The sequence below is a fragment of the Salminus brasiliensis genome, chromosome 3 (assembly GCF_030463535.1).
Source record: "Salminus brasiliensis chromosome 3, fSalBra1.hap2, whole genome shotgun sequence".
NCBI lineage: Eukaryota > Metazoa > Chordata > Actinopteri > Characiformes > Bryconidae > Salminus > Salminus brasiliensis.
Genome location: NC_132880.1, coordinates 41,978,380 through 42,001,493, shown reverse-complemented (window position 1 = coordinate 42,001,493; position 23,114 = coordinate 41,978,380). Strand labels below are relative to the sequence as shown.

At 40.3% G+C, this 23,114-nt stretch overlaps 1 protein-coding gene across 1 annotated transcript in view; it reads left to right on the top strand.

Moving 5' to 3' along the window:
• Positions 1–23,114, top strand: part of csmd3b (CUB and Sushi multiple domains 3b) — a 548,309-nt gene that overhangs the window by 64,519 nt on the left and 460,676 nt on the right. Inside the window, exon 2 of the mRNA XM_072674465.1 lies at positions 12,022–12,244. Coding sequence (XP_072530566.1) covers positions 12,022–12,244 — 223 coding nt within the window. The remainder of the gene's footprint in view (positions 1–12,021; positions 12,245–23,114) is intronic.

The following is a 23,114-nucleotide window of genomic DNA, read 5'->3' as shown; positions in this document are numbered from 1 at the left end:
GTGACAAACTGTCTGAGGCTGGTTTCCCACTGGCATTTATAGCTCCATAGTGGCTCTGATATGACGACAGAAAACACTGGCTATTTTTAAACAATATGATGCTACTTAAGAAAGTGGAAAAGCTCTTGCTGTTATACTAACCGCTTTTGTGTAAAGGTTGTGTAATAGCAAGAGCTCACAAATGCCACTAAATCAAAACCCTTTTGTCTGAAACGTCACTGCTGTGTCCATAATTGGCATTTGCTCTTTTAATTTTCCATCATTCTCCCCCTGAGACGCAGCAGATTGGGCAGTAGCCTGTTTAAGTTAAACGTCACGTGATTGGAACAAGCCAAAGGCTTGTTTTTAATGCGTTATAATGCTTTAAACAGTGAAGAAATATTTTACCTTTTTATATAATAATATTTCATATTTTATAATTTTTATATAATAATATTTAATATTTTTAGTAATAGTTCTGTAGATGATCATCATTTAGCTTCATTTATGTTACCGCCCAAGTCTACAGTGTTGGCCCACTATACTTTTTGTGCGTCAGTAAACAGTGGTCTTCCATGACCACCAAGAGCTACCATGGACTACCAAGACAAACACGTCCTTGCTATAAATTCACTATCGCTTAACCTTTCAAATTAAGGACTGGACCAAAGAGGTGAACACAGGGCTGTTTGGTGTTACAGATCTGCTTGAATTTGTAATTAAGACAAATATTAATAATGCATTTGCACATGAACCATCCATAGCTATTACTGGAGTAATCTCCTCCATCAAAACGACTCAGTAATTGCTAGATACTTTCCTCTGTCTATTTAGGGTGAAATGTGATGTGGTGTCAAACTTCTCACCCATAATGCTGTGCTTTGCTCCTTCGCTGCTTTGCCAAAGAAGTCACAGATTGCTTACAGTTCAAATACAGATTTTTTTTGCAGAAAACACTCTGCTGTGTGAAATAACTCTTTATTACTTCACTCCATATAAGGATATTTGACATAATTTAAATCCTTCATTACAATTAATAAGTTATTTTAATGAACATGAGCAGTTTTCTCTGGTACAACTCTGCTCAAGTTCCTCAGTAGGCTTGGTGTTTGAGTCCTTATAGGCAAGTCTGTTCTCTCATCTTCAAAATGCTGCCGGGTAGTTATATCCAGTCACACAAGACCAGGCTCCCATCTCTATAAATAAGGAGAGACCAAAATACTGGAAACTGAAGGTCAGATTACCATGTTATAATCAGATTTTAAATCACTAACACAATCTGACAAAACTCGTTTATGATTTGAATCGCCATGACCCAACCTATACATATTCTTACCCCAATACACACACACCTCTTTATCCACTTTATCCATAAACAGAGAATTCATATATGTTAACCGCATTGCTCATTTATATAGTTTCTGATTCTCCTCCATGTTGCTTCCATGTTGCAGACTGGACAGGTCAGAGTCCCCCTGCACTGAAACACAGAGCAGTAAATTTCACTATTATGTTTTGAAGGAGACAGTACATGAACACAAACAGTGGGGTAAGAATGTTAACAGAATTAAAGTGATAATAACCGACACAGGCAAGATTACATCAGCTAATTTTCGATTAATTGCCCAGCCCTACTTCATATACCTACATAATTCTTCTTCTTTTTATTATTATTTTAATTGTTTGTGTATTTAAATTGTTTTGCATCATATAAATCCTTTAAGAAGCCTGTTTTCTCCCCAGCGCCTACAAAAATTGTATTTTAACTGGCTCCTGCTGAGTCATTTCCCTGTATTATATTAAACTTCCCAGAAAGAAACCTATAACTACAATAATAGTGGGGGCGAGATGTTCCCTACTAAGCTGATGATCGCCTTCTCTTCAGCAAAAAATCATTAAAATCCTAATAGATATCCAAGAGTTACTTCTCTGTTGGGCTGAGCTGATGTAGGTACCTTAAGTCTACAGATCTAATACTGTAACATCACGCCTCTCCCCCTCAGTTAATTACCTCCTTAAGGGGTTTGTGGGAGATAAATAGTAAATCTTAATTAGGCTGATTGTTCATTACGGCTGTGTGTGTTTTATCTGTGGATTCTAGGCACACTAGCTATACCAGTTTAGCTAGGCTAGAAGGCAGAGGATGCTAAATCTCTGCATTAATCTCCTTGCTGAGGTTAGGGTGAGAACAAGTTGGTCATTTATCTCAGTGTTCTCTTTCTGGTGCCCCAATGCAATCATTTGCAATGGCCATGCTTTATTTCCTCACCACTACAATACTTACCCTCTGAGGTTGCCTTTTGCTTACATTGTTAACCTGTGTTGCTCTTATTTTTGGCATGAATCAGTACTTGCCATTATGATTCTTTGAACACCAAGAATGGTATTACTCTTCACAAATAATAGCTACCTTCAGGTCAGGTCTTAAAGTAACCTAAAACAATAGTATATAGCACATAGAAGAAGATGCTACATGTAACCATTGGATTTTATTTATGTATTACCTTGTAGGACAACATAAATAATATAAGGAAAGAAACACTGTATTGAATAAAAAGCATGTTCACCAGTAAGCTAGGGTCTCTTTTAAAAGTAAAGGAAAGTACTTTGAGGGCAAATTACATGCAACGGTCAACAAAGCCGGACTCTTGAGCATTTGTTCAGTTCAGACTTGATGGAGAAAGTAGTTGCCTTGGGAGGAGGTAGTGGCTAGAACTCCCTTTCAGCATCTCTGTTGCTCGAGAGGTATACCAGAGGAAGCAGCATTAGCTGTTGGCAAGCCTTGGTGGCGTGGAGCCTATTGCTGATGACATCCTAGAGGTTGGGTGTTGTGATTCAGTACTGGAGGCGAGCCATGACCATGACGCCATGCTGCTAACCCTCAGGAACCTTATGAGCCGCTCCAGTTTCAGAACCGCTTAAAGTTTAGCAGTACATTTCACGATTATATCTTGTCGGTTGATGGCTTAAAGGTAGACTCGGAGATCGCCTGGATTTTCTGAGCTGTTTGAGCCTTTGAGGAGATTGACAGACAAAGACACTAGCCTGGCACTAGCTCCCCAACCATGAATACAGCCATACAAGAAATACAATGCCTTGTTACATCAGCCCTAGTCCGGCAATGCTATGATGTGTCCAAACCTGTCAAAAAAAAAACAAAAACAAAAAAAACTGAGCATTGCTAGCCAACAAGGCTTTGGTTGCTGCGTTATGCAGGATGGTCATCCTGTTGCGTATACAACAGGAGACCTCTCTACATCGGAGCAGAACTATGAGCGAATCGAAAAGGAGGGTCTTAAGTATTGTGCTCGTATGCCAGCGCTTTACTGACCACAAACCACCCATACTTCACCCGTACTTCAGCAGGCCTCTCGTACGTGCACCAAAACGCCTCCAGAACATGCTTCTAGCACTACAGAATGACATCCTTGATGCAGTGTTGAAGCCTGGTGCAAAAAAGTGACTCCAACAGGGACACAACACCTCTTCGTACACCTCCTCATCTCTTTGTGACTGACCAGCACCAGCTTAGCATTGAAGCCTTGCTGAAAGTCACACAGCTACAGCAACTTGATACAAGTGTGGACAGAAGAAAGATCTGGCCTTTCAAAGAGGAGGTCAGTGTCCAAAATGTTCAATTATGCAGAAGTCTCTCCATCCAGAGATTTTTAAGTGAATCCATTCCACACATACTGGGCCTGATGCATGCAATAGACAAGCATGAGAGACACCGGGCATGTAAAGTGCACCCCAGACACCCTGTGTCGAACTCTTGTTCCTGAGTCCTTCTTCTTAACAATGGCCCTTTTTGATGGACACACCATCACCAGTTGGGGTTTGTCACTCCTCAGACCACTGTCAGTAGGTACTCACTACTGCTGACCAGGAGCACCCCACAAATCTTACTGTTTCAGAGGTGCTCCTATCCTCCTATGTCCCACTTAGATCTTCAGCACCCTTCCCATTCCTGTCTGCATATGTCCATGGCTCGAGATAACTGACCTCTGATAATGCTCCCACCAACCACCTTAAATGGGACATGATCGCTCCGTTCATCTCCACCATGAAATTAAACTAGATCTAGATGTTAAGGCTGTGCATATCATATCAGAGAAAATGAGGGACTTACCCTGCGTTCCTCTCTACTTCCAGATTTCCGGCCTCATCAATGCGCATTGGTGTGTACGACTGTGTATTTGAGACGCGGTGTTCTCGTTTCACACCACATAGGCGCTAATCTGCCATGGCAGCTTGCAGTGCAATTAGGGCCTGGAGTGCCGTCAGCCTTCAGAGCGAATCACGTTCGAGCATCTGAGCGATAAGGAGTGGCAGGCAGCAGATCGTACACATGCCCAAAGTGTACGCCACTCGCTACACGAATCTGTTAAACAGCACGAAAACCACGCTCACATACCTAATGCAAATTAGGGCCTGTGCACAAAACACCAAAATGAGCTCTGATGGTTTAAGTCTTCCTGATGACATCAATCAACTTGAAAAAGTAAATATTAGAGCTTTTTACAACAAGGAATATGCAAAGAGCACAGAAAGCTAGACATATCTCATTTGGGTGTAAACAGCATGCTATGTGAGGAGTATGTTCAGAGGCATTTTAAGAACTTTTATTACTACTAAACCCTGAGTATCAGCCGATACGATCCGATCTTTGATTTTGTATTAATAATACAGTCACACAGTTTAGATCAGATGACCTGTTGATTAATACATTCTGTAAATTCCTTTTATTTTTTGTATTAGTTTCTATAATCAGACATTCTGGGCTGATTTATTTAGTTCAGTAAAGACTTTTCTTAAAATGACTGTTATAGTGTGTTTAATATCTTATAATCTAGTCTGAATCTCCTCTCTGACCAATCAGCTCCCAGCTCCTTTAAAACACTGCAGGCAGGTCACTTCCTGTGTGTGAGTGTGTAGTGGTACACACTCTGGACTGATATCTGTTGTGGTTGGTCTACTGGTGTATAATAATGGTGTATAATGGGATAATGTGCTGTAATTTGGGGTTCTATGGTGTGTGTGTGCGTGTGTGTATTAGCATTAGCGCTAGCCTCCACTCGGCTCTGAAAGTGCTCTTTAGTGCTGGTTTAAAAATAAAGACCTGAACCTGCAGTTCTCCCGCTGGTAAAACAGAGCGTTTCAGTGGGTCAGATGATATGGTCTGTTTTCATGTTCCACTGTAAAATAGCTTCACATTGCAGACTCTCAACTCTTTATTTACCTTCTAAGAAAGTCCACCCTGCTGCTGGCTGGGCAGTAATGTCCGTAATGGTGCCTTAAGGGAAACCAGATGTCGCTCAAGAACACTATGGGTAAGGCAAAGACTGAGAACTGGAAGAAAAATACAATTACATATAGTTCTTGTCCAATGAAAACATGTATCGCCAAAATGGTGAATTTACAGTAGAAGGAAAAGATGCTCTTAGGTTAGAATGGAAGTCAATAAGAGTTTATTCCAAGTAATTTAGGGCATTTCTAATGGTCCATTCATCCAGAATCATTTACACAGTGTACAGAAGCAGATCCAGAGTTTAAACCATGGAAAAAATTAAAAATAGATAAAAACAGAGATGCAAGGTTTTCATTGGACAGCAGCAATATCCACTTCCAAAACTAAAATGAAAATGAAAAATGCTGTGTTACAGATATGTTTTCGCAAAGCAGCATTTTTGATAGTGTGAAGGCAATCAGGAAGAAATAATGAGAGAGACTGGTTCAGAGTTCTGGGACAAGACTAAATTGAGGTGAAAAAATAGTGTAGGTTCTTCAGATACCAGGGAAAACATGTATAGTTGCTTTCTTTTTTAGGACATTTAAAATCAAATGCTCCGTATAGCTTTAAAAAGGGCTCCACAATTCTTACTAGTCAAATAGCCCTTTTTCAGGGAGTTCAGGAAGCAAAAAACAATATATTCAGGCTGAACCAAATTACCTGGATGGTAAAAGGCCTGAAAATACAAAGAACGAGTGTTCCTACTTTACAGGGTATTGAATCTAAACTGACTTTCAGACCTGTTTGGCACAAATTCACTTGTAATTCACCTTGATGAAGCTTGCTAAATTGATTTATTAGTCAGTGAAAACATTTTGCTGAATCTTGACTCTGCACCTGGGTTACTGGGAAAGAGAATGGAGCAGCCTGTGAAATGGAGTCTCACTCGAGATGGCACCAGATCTATTCCTCTCCCAACACAGTAATAAATTACCACTTGAGTGCGTTACTTACTAACAGCCAGAAAATACTAATACATTGCCAGGGTGCTGCAGCGTTCAACCTCAGGTCTACAGCTGTTTTCATTCCAACAAAGAACTATGCCAAGCGTTTTCCTCCTGAATATAAGGCCTACAGTATACGGCACCACTGACAGTTTATATAATCATGAAATTGACTTGGAGTCTGTTCAAATTGATTCTGCCCTGACTGTCTTAAGAAAAGCATAATTTTCAATAAGGATTTTTAAGTATTCAATAACATATGCCGTCGTTACCACAGATCAGAATAGCCAAGTGTGTAATGAGGAATTTCCATTTCCACAGTAGCTTCTAATTGAAGATGGCTTTAATTATACAACTGCGCTTTCTTTCATTCAATATCTCATTGAATTCCATTGAAAGCGAGAAAGCCCCTTTAGAAATGAGTCACTGTTTCCTATTGGCTTCGAGAACAGCCAGGGATGTCCAAATTATGTAAGACTGAACTGACCATCTGGCCACTCATCAGTGGTGTTATTGGTGGGACACTTCATGAGAACTGTATGTGTCTAGAAACCACACTTTAATACAACTCTAGGACATTATAACTACAGTATTTATTTTACATTACATGTACATTAAAGGCATTTAGTAGACCTTATCCAGAGAAACCTGCAAAAGTGTTTTGCTGTTTACTCAGAAAAAGACCCTTAACTAGTTTATATAGACTAGGATGCAAAATATACCCCTAAAGCTTAGATGCTACTAAATACAAAAGTCAGTATGGAGACCACAATATTTGCCACTACACTTCGCCCAAGTACTTTTGGAAGTGGTGGGTCTTCAGTCTGCATTTGAAGACAACAGGTGACTCTGCCCTTCGGACACCCAGGGGAAATTCGTTTCACCACTTCGGTGCCAAGACAGAAAAGAAGCCTTTCTAGCTACAGTTTATATCACTATTCAAGCATGGATTTGTGACTCCAAATTTCATATCACATAACACACTATTTCACAGAGCACTACACATTTTTTCAGTAAAACTGTGGAATCTAGCTGATGATTCACAAAGAGCCTACATCTTAGTGCCTCATGCATCCCACAGTAGATTAAGTAGACCTATAGAACGTTAGTCTTTGTTTTATTCTTTAAAGCACTGCATACAGAGGAACACTCTGGGCTTTGCCAGTCTTCAATAAAGCAATATACACAATGTACTGAGAGGTATGTTGACTGTGAGTCACTAGTTAAAGACCAGACATAATGATTTATTATAAACCTTTCATTTTAAGGGTTGATTTTGTGAGCCAAAGGTTTCAGTTTGGAGGAGTTGCGTCTATCTGTGTATTTAATTAGTGACTGTCGTGACTCATTTATATATATCTATACAGTGAGTCCAAGAAGTATTTGATCCCTTGCTGATTTTCTTCGTTGGCCCACTAATAAAGACATGATCATTCTATACTTTTAATGGTAGATGTATTCTTACATGGAGAGACAGAATATTAAAAAGAAAATCCAGAAAATAAATCTAAGGAATATATATTAATTGATTTGTATTTCATGGAGTGAAATAAGTATTTGATCCCTTAGTATTCATTAGCAGTTCTGGCTTTTACAGACCAGTTAGACACTCCCAATCAACTTGTTACCTGACCTGAAGCCACCTGTTCTCACTAATCACTTGTGTGAAAAACACCTGTCCACAGAATCAGACAGATCACACAGATTTCAAGTCTCCAACATGGGTAAAACCAAAGAGCTGTCACAGGACCTCAGAGTCAGAATTGTTGACCTTCACAAAGCTGGAATGGGCTACAAAAAGATTAGTAAGGTGTTGGATGTGAAAGTAACAACTATTGGTGCAATTATCAGAAAGTTTAAAGAGTATAACATGACAATCAACAGACCTCGGCCCGGTGCTCCAAAGAAGATTTCGCCTCGTGGGGTGGCAATGATGCTGAGAACAGTCAGAAATCGTCCTGCAACCACTCGGCAGGAGTTAGCAAATGACCTGAAGGCAGCTGGGACCACAGTTTGCAAGGAAACAATTGGCAACACTTTGCGCAACAATGGATTCACATCCTGCAGTGCCCGAAAGGTACCCCTGCTGAAGAGAGCACATGTGGAGGCGCGCCTCAAGTATGCCAATGATCATTTGAAAGATGAACCAAGTTATTGGGAGAAGGTTTTGTGGTCAGACGAGACCAAAATTGAACTTTTTGGCCTCAACTCCACCCGCCATGTGTGGAGGAAGAAAAATGCTGCCTATGACCCCAAGAACACTGTGCCCACCGTCAAGCATGGAGGTGGAAGCATAATGTTTTGGGGGTGTTTCTCTGCCAAGGGTACAGGGCTACTTCACCGCATCACTGGGAAGATGGATGGAGCCATGTACCGCACAATCCTGAGGGACAACCTCCTCCCCTCTGCCAGGGATCTGAAAATGGGCCGTGGTTGGGTCTTCCAACATGATAACGACCCTAAACATACAGCAAAGGCAACAAAGGATTGGCTCAAGAAAAATCACATTAAGGTCATGGAGTGGCCCAGCCAGTCGCCAGACCTCAATCCGATCGAAAATCTATGGAGGGAGCTGAAGGTCAGAGTTGCCAAGCGACAGCCCACCAACCTTCATGATTTAGAGAGGATCTGCAAAGAAGAGTGGGCCAAAATTCCCCCTGGTGTGTGTGCTAAACTTGTGGTTAACTACAACAAACGTCTCACCGCTGTGCTTGCAAACAAAGGCTTTGCCACTAAGTATTGAGTGTGTTTGGCAAGAGGGATCAAATACTTATTTTCCTCATTGAAATACAAATTAATTAAAATATATTCTTTAAAATTATATTCTGGATTTTTGTCTTGATATTCTGTCTCTCCATGTTAGAATATATCTACCATTAAAAGTGCAGAAGGATAGTGTCTTTATTAGTGGGCAAACAAAGAAAATCAGCAAGGGATCAAATACTTCTTGGACTCACTGTATATGTTCTTTTCATATGTATTGCACATTTTGCAATTTTGCATTTACACAATCACACAATCATGCACTAGTAGTAACTGCATTTTGCTGCCTTGTTCTTGTACTGAGCAATGACAGTAAATCCATCCATCTTTCCATCTCATATTAAGCTATTGACATTGATTGAATTTCTTATCAGATTATTATAGAAATCCTGTACGAATTCCTGTAGTCTTTCTATCGTTTTTTTTTTCATGAGCAGAATCACATTTCATAAGTTATGGATGGAATCTGGGAGCTGGCAGATCCAGATTCGGCTCATTCCAGCACAAATAATCCCCTGCCAACAGGACTGGAAGAATCAACATGGTGTCATAGGATGCTAGTTGTCACAGCTTTTCCCCACCAAAATAGCTGGCCTGTACCAGCACAGCAATTTACTGTATATAGGATACTTGTCTCTGGTAGAGCTCACTTGCTGCATGGTTGAATTCATTATGATATGCCCAAAAGTTTAACAAGAAACACCAGAGATCAAATGTATTACATCGACCTGACTTTATTTGAGCTAACATGCCTGTAGTTTTGTGTGTTTGGAATGTGCAGTTGTTATTAAAATGGTTTTGCCAGTTATTGTAATGCATTGTGTTTGACATAAAACTCATAACTTGTAATAATAAGTACATTTTAATGTATATAGAATGTCTTCTTATTAAAACTTGTCAGTCACAGCAAAAAGGTCAACTGTAGCAATAACAGGAGGCTAGACCTTGATTGACTAATCAATACCCTGTCTCCTCAGCATTCTTTTTAATTGAGTTGTTGGTCTTAAAGCCTTATGAATGGACATGGCTATGCTAATCAACATTTTGGAGAAAGAGGGGTTATGTTCGGTCAATAGGCTTGCAAAGTAGTCAAAAATTCTCATATTCTGCTGTCCACTTATAATGCGCTGGTATATTTCCTTCTGGATACAGCTTCAGCCAGATCTGAGCAGTAAATACTGTAGTGTGTCAACAAGACATGCTTAACCTCTCTTGGGCTAGTCATGTTGTATAAAGGGTAAAATGTGATGTTTTTATTTTTTCAGAACCGCTGAGATTAAATGCCCTTGTATAAATGATGCTGACCCAGGTCTAGCATGCAAGATGGTTGTGGCATGTAGATGGAGTACCTAAAAAAGTACAGTTGTAGGTTTAACAGCTACACTGGTTGACTGTTTTACAGAGGTGAAAACTGTACACAATTTCCAGCCATTTTTCAGCTTCTATCGCAGGACTGTCAACTTTGTTACGACGTACTGGGAGTAAGATTACAGGTCCAGCCCTGAATGGGTGTTGCTAGTTGTAATGTCTCTCTATTATACAGTTGGCAGACATCCCTCGCCCGCATATTGATAGCAGCTTCCCGATGCCCTCAAATTCCACTACAATATCCCCAAAATTGAATTCTGGTATTTGGGAGTGAGTGAGTGAGACAGAGCGAGTGAGGGCGCAAGAGTAGCAAGAGATAATGAACCGGAGAGCATCTTGAGCGGTCTCTCTTTTTGCACAGTAGACATATCAGTGTTCTCTGTGGGCGGGGATTACAGTTGACCGCTCTCATTCATTGTGCAGCAGTTTAGATTAGTGTTTGGAACAGGAAATAAGTACCCCTGTCTGTAGGGTCAATATACTGGCGGTGTTGACCCTCTTTTATATGCATATGTGTGTGTGTGTGTGTGTGTTTTAATTGAAGAGGGAGGGGGGTGTTGCTTGGTGCTACCTCTCTGAAATGAGTTTGTGCAGGGTGGAATGTCCAAGTTTACACTTACTTTATATTTACAGCATTTGGCCGACAGCCATCTTCAGAGTGACTTAGATTTGGATCATGTTACACAAGTAAGAGAATGTAATGGAGTCTTGCCCAGGGACTCGGGCAGTATTATCGGTGTAGTATGGTGCGCTTGCCAAGTCAGTGAAGCTAACTTTAGTCTGCCACAAGGAAGGCAACATTGTTTCCCACAGGTTGTTTTGGACCAGAACAAGGGGCCGTTAAAAATGCTTGAGTAGAGGCAAATATGAGTCTCAAAGCAAATGTTAGACATTTGGCAACCGTGTCTATAGTTAGCTACGGCCTTCTGCTGGCTAGCTAGCTGTGTGGTTAGATAGTGAGTCTACAGAGCCTCTGCAAACTTGGCCTTGAAAATGGCCTTGTTTAAACTTCAGAGATTGTTGAGTTGGGTAACCATTCAAACTAGTTTGAAAACAGCCAACATTTTAGCAGCTACAGTCCCCTGTACTGGTAATACAGAGTGCCAGGTGTTATTTTTTTTAGCTAACCAAATACCATGATTGTTTCTTTTTTTTACATTATATGTCCTTCATGTTGGCTATAAAATTTTTCAAGAATGTTGGAAAAAGAACTAAATGTTTTACTAAATACTTTTTAAAACATGCCATTAACTGAAAAAGACAGTTTGCTTAATTTTAATGGATAAAGAGGTTGGAAAATAGTCATATAAATGAATTATGTCTGTGGTTGTGCATAAACCCACACAGAGTATATGGCGACATCAGAGTAAAATATACAGTATATATTTATAGAAAAAGAAACATTTTATTATAAAGTCCATCTGACCATCTACAGTTATGCAAGCTAAGTTGGTAAAGTGACTCTCTTTGCTTACTCAGTCTGCTAGAATTTACTTACCCAGTGTCTTTTGGCTATTAACTGTGTCTGTATGTGTGAGACAGGGAGGGGGAGACCTAGGGAGAGTGAAAGAGAGAGAGTCTATGTTGTTGAGTTTTTTCTGTATTATGTAAACTAGTTGAAATAATTTGGTGTCTCATATTTCTCTCCTTTTTTTCTTGCTTTTCTCTCTGCTGCAGGTTTCATATACACATGTGGAGGGACGTTAAAAGGGAGAAATGGGACCATTGAAAGCCCTGGTTTTCCATATGGATATCCCAACGGGGCAAACTGTACATGGGTTATTGTAGTGGAGGAGGGCAACCGCATTCAAATAGTGTTTCAGTCATTTGCAGTGGAGGAGGAATATGATTTTTTATCGCTCTATGATGGACATCCTCATCCAGCTAACTTCAGGACAAGGTAATGTCAGCAGATTGTTCTTTATTTTTTTCCCTTTATAATAACTATGCTGTTGGTCATTAGACCTGCATTGAAGCATTGTGATTAGCCATTTAGTCTGACATTGAGAACAACCTTGATTCATTTAGGCTGGTAGAAATAAAACAGAGATTTATGTGCAGAATGTGCAGATGAATTGTCTGTATGATGAGTTTGGTGTAAACTGGGCTATAGTCTCAAAGGATATGAAAAGGAGTTTCCAGCCTGAGTCCTTTCAAGGAAGTTTAGAAGGGGAGTTTATAAGATAAAGTACAGGACTGTCATTCTCTGCCACACTCATTTTTTAGATCATTAATGAATTGGGAATGAGATCAGGGTAATTTACAGTGTGTCTGAAAACAAGATGTGCTGTTGTCTAACCACTAAAGCACTGCCAACAATCCTCCTAACGTAATTAAACACTAACAAAATAAGCAGAGGTGTGTCAAATATTAATTAAGTTAGACAGGACTAATTGGGGAAAAGAAGTGTACCTCAAGGAAATGTAAGAGCAGCCCTCATCGATTATACTGTGCTTCAAAAATGATTAAAAGTTTGACTTCTTATGAAATTCCCAGCTTTAAAACTACCATACATTTTTCTTGCATTATTTTCAAGTAAAAAACTGATGTTGAAATGCTACAGAACTTTAGATCTAGTGTGGTCAAAACTCTTTACTATAGTAATTTTATTGGACATACAATAAATGCATATTTGCTGATATTAATACAAATGTATCCATTGAATATTTATTATCCATTTAGCTGTAGCAAACTATTTGTCTGATACTATGTAAAAACACTACTAGGTATGACTGAAACTGTGGTTCTATGAGTTCCAGTTAACTGCCAGAGGCAGTATGAGGTGTGGTGAGTACTTGTGAATGAAGCCAATACTGATTCATGTACCGAGGTAAGGAAACCCTCTCGAGAGAAATGGTAGATTATGTCCAAACATAGCACCAGAGGCATCCAGAGTCCACCACAAGCACGGAGGACTCACAAACAGTGCGTCAGAATATGAGCAATATACCACCGATTGGACCCCCTAGCCATTGTCAGTTGGAAGCAACATGGCAATGAGTCTGTCTGAGCATGTGTTCGGTGTACATAAGAGAAAAGTGTCTGCTAAAGAATAGGGACTAACAGGCAGTTCCTAATGCTAAACTTTTCTGCACAGCAGCCGTTTGGTAATGTCAGTTTTACCGCATGTATTATTTTTCTTAGATACATCCGATCATCCAAGACATGTTTGAGATCTCACCTGGACTTTTTTAGTGTAAAACGGTAGATGCTAGGGTAATGCTGCTGACAAGCTAACTGAGACTGTTATCTCTTTAAAAAAAAAAAAGGAAATGACTTGCTTAAAAAAAAAGATTTTAGTAAAAGTAAGTATTTAGTAAAACGCTATGGATAGACCTCATTAAAAAACGTACTACATAACATCTCATTTTGTAGCACTGTTCTTCTTCTAAAAATGTAATGAAATCATGTTATATAGGTAAAGGTATTTGTAGTTACTCAATAGCTTCCCTCAGCTCATTCTTGGGCATGTATTTAAGTATATAAGCGTGGTGACTGCCTACATACAGTCTTAGCAACCTGAGCCTAGTACCCCCCCCCCCTTTCTAAACTAATAAAACTAACTTTAGATATCAAACATATCTTGGGTAATCAGGTGTATCTAGAAAAAGGGACAAATCATGACAAATCATTTAATTTGCTGTTTTTAACATGCTTGTTTTGTGCAGTCTGACTGACAGTCTGGTTTAATAAACTGCACTTTTACAGCTTGTAAATTGTGGCTGGCAAAATAATGACACTTCATAGGCTACTTTTAGGATAGCCTATTATTGCTATTTGAGTGGGCTATTTTTTGCTGTAACCAAAATGTCAAAATCATTTAAATCCACTTTCTAGTGGGCATAGGGAATCCAGCATAATCTGCCCTTGTACCTAAGGTTGGTTCTGCAAGCCTTGGAGGTTAAGGTCATGCAGATAAGTCAAGTGCTTGGCTGTAGTCTCAGGCAAGGAGGAGCTTTAGAGGTTGTCAGGTAGTTCCTATGTACACCACCTGTGCTTGCTTTGCATTTTTTTTTGTATCAGAACAAAGAACGTAGCTTAGCGTAAATGTCTCAGCCTAGAATTGCAAACCTGGCGAAAACAAAACACTAGAAAATAGAGGCATTCAAACGTACACCACCCATGGCCATCCTAACAGTGCTCAGTTAGGACAAAAAAAAAAAATTATGCCTGCAGAGAGTAAAGAGATATTGTAGGTTTGGTGGCTGAAAGTCAAGCTTAGGAAAGCATCCAAAAAGTACTGCAACCATAGAAAGGACCTCAAGAATGTTAAAAAGTTCATGTTTTCATCAGATGTCTTGTCTATAGGAGGATTTGAAGTAGCTCGCAATACTAACAGCTCAGTAACTGCCCTCTTTGTGTCTACAGAGGTTCCTTGGTTATTTTAGCCGACCTCTGTGCAGCATTCAGCACTGAGCATTTTGCAGCTTGTCCGAGAGAGCAGTGTCTGTTCAAGCCCATGAGGTGCTTCTGCCTTTGGGACACAAAGCTATTGCAATCCAAGCACGGCTCTCTAAAGGACTGTCTCAGGAGATCTATAACGATGCATGAGGGACAAAGCTTTGGGACATCATCAGGCTCTAACTGCAGCATGCGCAATTAGCAATGAATAAAAAAGGATAAACAAAGTGTAAGGTGGGGAACTGACAGTAGACCTAGCAGTGGCTAGTTAGCTGCAGCTGAGGCACCCAATGACTGAAGGTCGCTCCAGAGAGTGTGGATATACTTCAATTCTCATCTCACACCAATAGGCAACTTAGAGTTGCCTTGTTAGATAAGCTGACTTTTAGGCGACCTCGTGGGTAAGCTGCTGCAAGGGCTGCTTGGGCAACCATGAATCCACCAAACTGTTAGATCCTAAGCAGTTCTAACAGTCCAATCTGCATTCCTGATTTCCTCAGTCACTGTGAGAAACATGCATGAAGATGTCACCAACCAACTGACTTTTTAATTAGTTGCCATCGGTGGTCATTGATTATAGTTAACTAAGTTGATTAGTCAGTGCACCCCCATATATAGTGGATTTAGAAAATATCCAGATCCCTTGTTGCTCAATTTATCGTGTTGTGGATTTGAATTTAACCCACCAGAGTTAGTGCAGCTCATCCCATTCTTCATGGTAGATTCTCCCAAACTCCATGGGATTGGATGATGAGCGTCTGTGAGCTACCATCTTCGCATCTCTCCACTTTGGTTATTTCAAGGATATTCAGAGACTGGTCTATATCCACTCTTCTAGATTTCTGAAGTAAATGCTCCTGTATTTGACTGCATTCGTCATCATCATCCTCAATTGTTACCAGTCTCTCGGTCCTTGCTGCTGAGAAGCACCTCATAACATGATGCTGATAGCAGATGTTTCCCTGTAGGTGGTATTGGCAAGTTGCTTTGGAGTGCCTGTTTATCTTCGACCCCAATAGTTCAATGCAGAGAGTTGTGCATCCCAAAGCTTCTCCTGTTTCTGCACAGGACATTTAGAGCTGTTTAAGAGTAACCATTGAGTTCTTTCTTACCTCCCTAATCAAAACCCTTCTTGTCTGTAGGCCCAATTTGGCCAAACATCCAACTCTAGAAAAGTATATGGTTGTGCCAAGCTTCTTAATTATTGATGCCACTGTGGTCCTGTATGATCTTGCCCTGGTCTTGCCACAATCTGATAGTGGAGATGATATCCATTACCGCACTAAGGAAATTTGGACTTAAAGCAGCATTATGTGAGAATGGGGAAATTTGCTGCTAGTCTCCCCCTACAGTCAGAAAGTGGAACTCTTGCTATAAGCCATCGTTAAGGAAATATTTCACATGCATTTTACAAGCTGAGCAATACAAGCTACATTCCAAAGCCTAGGCTACAGGTGAGGTAGGCTGCATTTCCTGGCCACTGCTTCACAGAAGGCTGTTCCAAAGTGAAAGACCCATTCTATACAGCCTATTTTCAGAGCCATTCAAGGACGCAACTAATGTATCCTTCCCAGCCCTCAGTTACCCACAGTTTTCTGCACACATACAACGCAAGGAAAAAAAAAAATATATATATATATATAGAATTTATTTCTGTGAGGAAAACAGTGTTTTGCTGAAGTTGCAAGAGCTGGATTCTTTCTGACCACACTGCCTCGTGTGACCAATATGCTACTAAACAGCAGTGTTTATAGGACAGTCCTACCGGGGACCCGCTCTACCTCGACTGCAGGCTAGGCTTTGGAACGCAGCTACAGAACCGTCACTGAAAGTGAAAAAGCATGTGGACTGACGCAGTAGAGTAAAATCACAGGATTCTACCAGATATGACTCTCAGTTATGCAGTGTTACGCCGTTCTTGGAAGCATTATTCTGCCCATTTCTCCAAAGTTACATAGTGCAGTTTCTGGTGTGCTAAGGCCAGAGTAGCTATGGTAGCAGTGCTAATCTTACTAAAACAGGTCAGTTGAGCATCACAATTTTTTAGGTATGCAGCAAATTGTTTTGTTTTAAATTTTTACGCGAAACAAGCCGTGCTGGTTAAAAAACTTATATTTTGGCGTATTTTTGTATTTGTCGCTGAGAAACACAGAGTTTGAGCTCCCTCCAAAGATTTTCTATAGGGTTTAGGTCTGGAGACTGGATAGGCCACTCCAGAACCTTGATATGCTTCTTACGGAGCCACTCCATGGTTATCCTGGCTATGTGCTTTGGGTCATCGTCATGTTGACAGACCCAGCTACGACCCATCTTCAGTGCTCTGAGGGAAGGAGATTGTTCCCCAAAATCTCGCAATACATGGCCCCGGTCATCCTCTCCTTAATACAGTACAGTTGTCCTGTCCCATGTGCAGAAAAACACCCCCAAAGCATGATGCTTCCACCCCCATGCTTCACAGTAGGGATGGTGTTTTTGGGATGGTTCTCATCATTTTTCGTCCTCCAAACACGGCGAGTGGAATTAAGACCAAAAACTTCTATTTTGGTCTCATCTGACCACAGAACTTTCTCCCATGACTCCTCTGGATCATTCAAATGGTCATGGGCAAACTTAAGACGGGTCTGCATGTGTGCTGATTTAAGCAGGGCATGCATGACTTTAAAATGGTGTGGTGCCAGTGGTGCCAGCTCTCTTCAGGTCATTGACCAGCTCTTTCCGTGTAGTTCTGGGTTGATTCCTCACCTTTCTTAGGTTTATTGAAATGCCACGAGGTAAGATCTTGCATGGAGCCCCAGTCCAAGGGAGATTGACAGTCATGTTTAGCTTCTTCCATTTTCTAATAATTGCTCCAACAGTTGATCTTTTTTCACCAAACTGCTTGGCAATTGCCCCGTAGCCCTTTCCAGCCTTGTGGAGGTCTACAATTTTGTCTCTGGTGTCTTTGGACAGCTCTTTGGTCTTAGCCATGTTAGTAGTTGGAGTCTTATTGATTGTGTGGGGTGGACAGGTGTCTGTATGCAGCTAACGACCTCAAACAGGTGCTTCTAATTTAGAATAATAAGTGGAGGTGGACTTTTTAGAAGCGGACTAACAGGTCTTTGAGGGCCAGAATTTTTGCTGATTGACAGGTGTTCAAATACTTATTTGCAGCAGTAACACACAAATAAATTATTAAAAAATCATACATTATGATTTCCGGATTTTTTTTTAGATCATGTCTCTCACAGTGGACATGCACCTAAGATGAAAATTTTAGACCCCTCCATGATTTCTAGGTGGGAGAACTTGCAAAGTCGCAGGGTGTTCAAATACTTATTTTCCTCACTGTATATATATACAGTCATGCCCGAAAGTATTCATACCCCTGGCAAAGTTTGACTTAAATTTACTTTTATTTTACCAGAAGTTATATTTTTGCCTTGAAACGACACAGGCATCTCCTAGGAGATAACACGATGATGTACAAGAGGCATCATTGTGGGAAAAAGTATTTCTCAGCTTTTATACACATTTGAACAAAAAGTGGCATGTCCAAAATTATTCATACCCTTTGAAAACTGTCACAGTATATGGGAAAATCCAAAGTTCTATACCATTCCAAATAGTCCAAGCTGTTTTAAAGCATCCTAATTACCCTGATTCATTGGGAACAGCTTTTTTAATCAACTCAACAGGAGAAAACCAGCAGCTCTCTGCAGTTGGTTTGTGGACAGTCATGGCTAAGACAAAGGAGCTCATTTAGGACCTGCGGCTGTGCATTGTGGCCGCTCACAAGTCAGGAAAGGGCTATAAAGCCATATCAAAATGTTTTCAAGTTCCAGTGGCTACAGTGCAAAGTATTATTAAAAAATACAAGAAGTTCCGCACTGTGGAAAATCTCAGAAGATGTGGTCGGAAGCCAAAAGTGACACCTGTGCTGGCCAGGAGAATAGTGAGAGAGGTGAAGAAAAATCCAAGGATCACCACCAAGGCCATCCTGGTGAATCTGGTCTCTGCTGGTGGCGACATCTCAAGGCAGACAGTTCAACGGACACTGCACACTGCTGGGTTCCACGGACGCAGGCCAAGGAGGACACCACTTCTCCTGAAAAGGCACACAAAAGCCCGCTTGACCTTTGCAAATGCTCATCTGGACAAAGAAGAAGACTTCTGGTGTTCTGTTTTATGGTCAGATGAAACAAAAATTGAATTGTTTGGCCACAATGATGTGTGCACCATTTGGCATAAAAAAGGAGAAGCCTTCAACCCTAAGAACACCATCCCCACTGTCAAACATGGTGGTGGGAACCTAATGTTTTGGGGGTGTTTTTCAGCCAATGGACCAGGGAACTTGATCGCAGTAAATGGCACCATGAAAAAAGAGCAATACATCAAGATTCTCAACAACAACATCAGGCAGTCTGCAGAGAAACTTGGCCTTGGGAACCGGTGGACATTTCAGCACGACAACGACCCAAAACACACAGCCAAAGTGGTGAAGAAATGGTTAGCAGACAAAAACATTAATGTTTTGCAGTGGCCCAGCCAGAGTCCTGACTTGAATCCAATTGAGAATCTGTGAAGGGAGCTAAAGATCAGGGTGATGGCAAGGAGACCCTCGAACCTCAAAGAGTTGGAGCTCATCACTAAAGATGAATGGGCAAAAATACCAGTGGAGACATGCAAAAAGCTGGTCAGCAATTACAGGAAGCGTTTGATTGCTGTAATAGCCAATAAAGGCTTTTCTATTAATTATTGAGAAGGGTATGAATAATTTTGGACATGCCACTTTTTGTTCAAATGTGTATAAAAGCTGAGAAATACTTTTTCCCACAATGATGCCTCTTGTACATCATCGTGTTATCTCCTGGGAGATGCCTGTGTCATTTCCAGGCAAAAATATAATTTCTGGTTAAATAAAAGTAAATTTAAGTCAAACTTTGACAGGGGTAAGAATACTTTCGGGCATAACTGTATATATATATATGTGTGTGTTTTGTTTTTTTTAAAGATCATGTTAAATATTTACTGCGGTTGTATAAAACCTGTGCGATTTTTTTCTTAATGTTTTAAATTGAACACTTGTGTCACTGGCATCTCTGGCCATGCAGGCTGTAAGTATAAAGAAACTGCATGTTTGGCTAAATAGTATTTACAGTCTACAGGTCCCAGGCAGGTGTTCCTTCTTGAGCTTGGGTTGTGAAGCAGAAAAAAAAAGCAAATGCCAAGCCAAAACAAAGCCTGCTCTATTCCCAGACTCATCCATTACCTGTGCTGGAGGCTTCAGGGATACAGTTTCACAGAAAGGGGTGAGCATTGGAGGGAGGCTAACTGCATTTGTTGGAAATTAAGTCTCACCTGTGTTTGTATTTGTGTACCTGTCAGCATGTTTTTTCATGCATGCCCTGGAGAGGGAGGCGGGGCTGGGGTCAGGGTCGCCTCTTGGGGGCCCTCTTGGGATTTTTCAGCCAGCTTGTACAGTGGTTACATGCTTGTCATCTTCCAGCTGTTAGCCAGCCTGCAGTGGACTAGTGGCGGAGTCTCCAGAATCCCAGCTATTTCTTATTCGTTCCTTGCTTCTTTCTTTAGTATTATTATTGTTATTGTTATTATTATTATTATTATTATTATTATTATTATGTTGTTATTGTTTGGTAATGTTTTTTTTTTGTTTTATTGTCATATTTGTGTGTTTATCTGTGAAAGTTTAGAACATTTACATAGTTAATATACCAGTTCCTTTAAAATTCATATGTGATATGTGTGTGTATAGTGGTACACACTCGTATTATATAATATCTGTTGGTTATTTTATATGTGAAATAACTATTTTATGCATTAGCCTACACCTCTTTGTTTGGAACAGTGTTGCGATCTTCAGGATCCTCTTCCAGGAAGACTCTCCAGTGTTAATACAAGAAAAAGAAAGGTGTTACAAAGGCTTCTTTGAGAGATGCCACAGAAAAGCCTCTTTTGGTTCGATAAAGAAGCATTTTGTGAGTGTGATGTGAGTTGTGAGTGTGAAGAACCTTTGTGTAGGGTTAACTTACATATACAAATTAATTTTTTATCACTAAATAGTTACAATATAAAATAATTTTCTAAAAAGCATCTGTTGTTCGTTATTATTATATATGTTTTTTGCAGTGTACATGCATGTCATTACCTGAATATCACACTGTCCTGTAAAAATGAAATATTTGCTATTGGGACAATAGTAAACTCGAACTGTTTAGTTCATGAGAAGGGTGGCAGGCCAGATGGGGGGATTGTAAAAGCTGCTGGGGACTGAAGCAGCAAAAACAACAACAAAAAACTTTATTCAAATGATAAGCAATTAAAAAACATATAAACAGAAGAATTCCATGAAGAATTCTGGCAACTAACGGCGAAGAAAATCATAAATGCAGCAAAAATTACAACAACAGAAAATCCCATGTGCCTCATTGAGACAGTGTATTCATTATTCAGCCATCACTAGTATTTCAACTCTGCACAGAACTCATAACTGTATTAATACACACTTAGATAATAGATCCCGTAATACCTTGATGCCTTGATACCTTGATATCATCATCCAGTATCTATTGATATATACTGGATATATTTTCCGGTACTAGGTAGAACTTATATGTAGAACTGTTATGCTTGTCTTCTTCCTTTCAGTAACCTCGCAACTCTTTCTGTGAGGGTGACGGGGAAGAAGGAGGAGGAGTAACGCTAGAGCTTAATTAAACAGTTCAAGGAGTAAATAATGCAAAGTTCTGCAGGCAATACGTTTGTGCTTCGCTTCGCCATGTTCCCTGGCACTGCAGACAAATTGCATGTTGCTATTCTACCTCACTAAATTATGCACCACAATTAGAGATTGCTCCCTCTCTCTCTCTATCTCTCTCTCTCTCTCTCTCTGTGTTGAGAGTGCTGAGATTGGCCTGTTTGGAAGGAGAAATATATTGGGGTTTTATGGCCACCCTGATCCTCCTTAGAGGTCTGACACAAATAAACTGCTGTGAATAACAGTTCATAACGATTTGCTCGTATCCCCTGACCAACAGGCGGTTCATATTTTATGATGTAGATTAATCCGTGAATTTATTTAGATGTGTTATTAATTAATTTAACGGCCGCACAGTCATCCTATGTTGGAGAACACTGGGGACGTATTGACTCACTAAGAGGGTGTACTGCACGTGGAAGTAGCGCTGGAGCTGGATGTTCTTTGCCCGGTCTGTATGTATGAGTGTACACATTTGTGTGTGTGTGTGTGTGTGTGTATGTATGTGTGTCCCAGCTCCACATCCCAGTGCTGATGCTTGATTGATGCTCTCTGACCTGGTTTTATATTATGATTATTAATGCGACCTAGCTAAGATTCTGCGATGAGCGAAGCGTTAATAATGCTACATAACAAAGCGAGGAGCTAAAGGCCACATTACTACCACACACATCTAATATATTTACATACACATGTAGTCATTTAGCACGCACGCTTATCCAGAGCGACTTACCAAATGTGCAAACAGCAGGAGCCAAACTGAGCAGGAGCCTAGAGACTCTGCAAAGATTCATGACCTAAAAGTCTCTCTATAAATGTTTATAGTAGATTGTGAAGCATTGCTGTGAGGATTTGATGGCATTCAGCATCAAGAGTGTTAGTTAGGTCAGGATGTTGGATGATCACCACCCCACCTCATTCCAAGTTCCCCAGTTCACAGTATTGGATGGGTCACCCTCATTCCAGAGAACACAGTTCCACTGCTTCACAGCTGCCTTAGGCATGGTGCCTGTTTACCTGCTCTGGAGAGTCCTGTATTTCTCTATAGGAACAAGACAAGATATGTGTGTGTGTGTGTGTGCATTTGCACATGTGTTTCAGCAATGCGTGCAGCTTTAAGCAGCTGAATGTGTTCATTAGAAGTTTTTTTTTTTACACGTTTCTTTGTTGATCCTTTCCATTAGGAAATCCAGGTCAAAGCCGATTGTCTATGGTTTGGCCTTTTTTCTTAATTAAATGATTACTCAATTTAGCAACATTGCCTATAGATTACTGTATTATAATCCATAGCGACAGTCCTGTTTGCATTACGAGAATGCTTTGACCTCAGAAATGGACATGGTAAATGCCTGGAAGTTGACTTAAGTTGGGTGTATAGTTCTGTATTAAGGCAGAGAGATAACAAGGAGATGCGCCCTTTAAAGCCTGAAAGGCTAATTCCCTTTCAAATGAATACAGAAACACACACACACACACACACACGCTTACTCTTACAGAGCACCTACCGCTGTCACATTGAAGTTCTGTTAAAATATTCACAAATCTGCATGAATTATTTAGAAATGCTCTGAATCATTAAAATATTTTTGAATGAATTCCAGATTTGTCTAAGTGA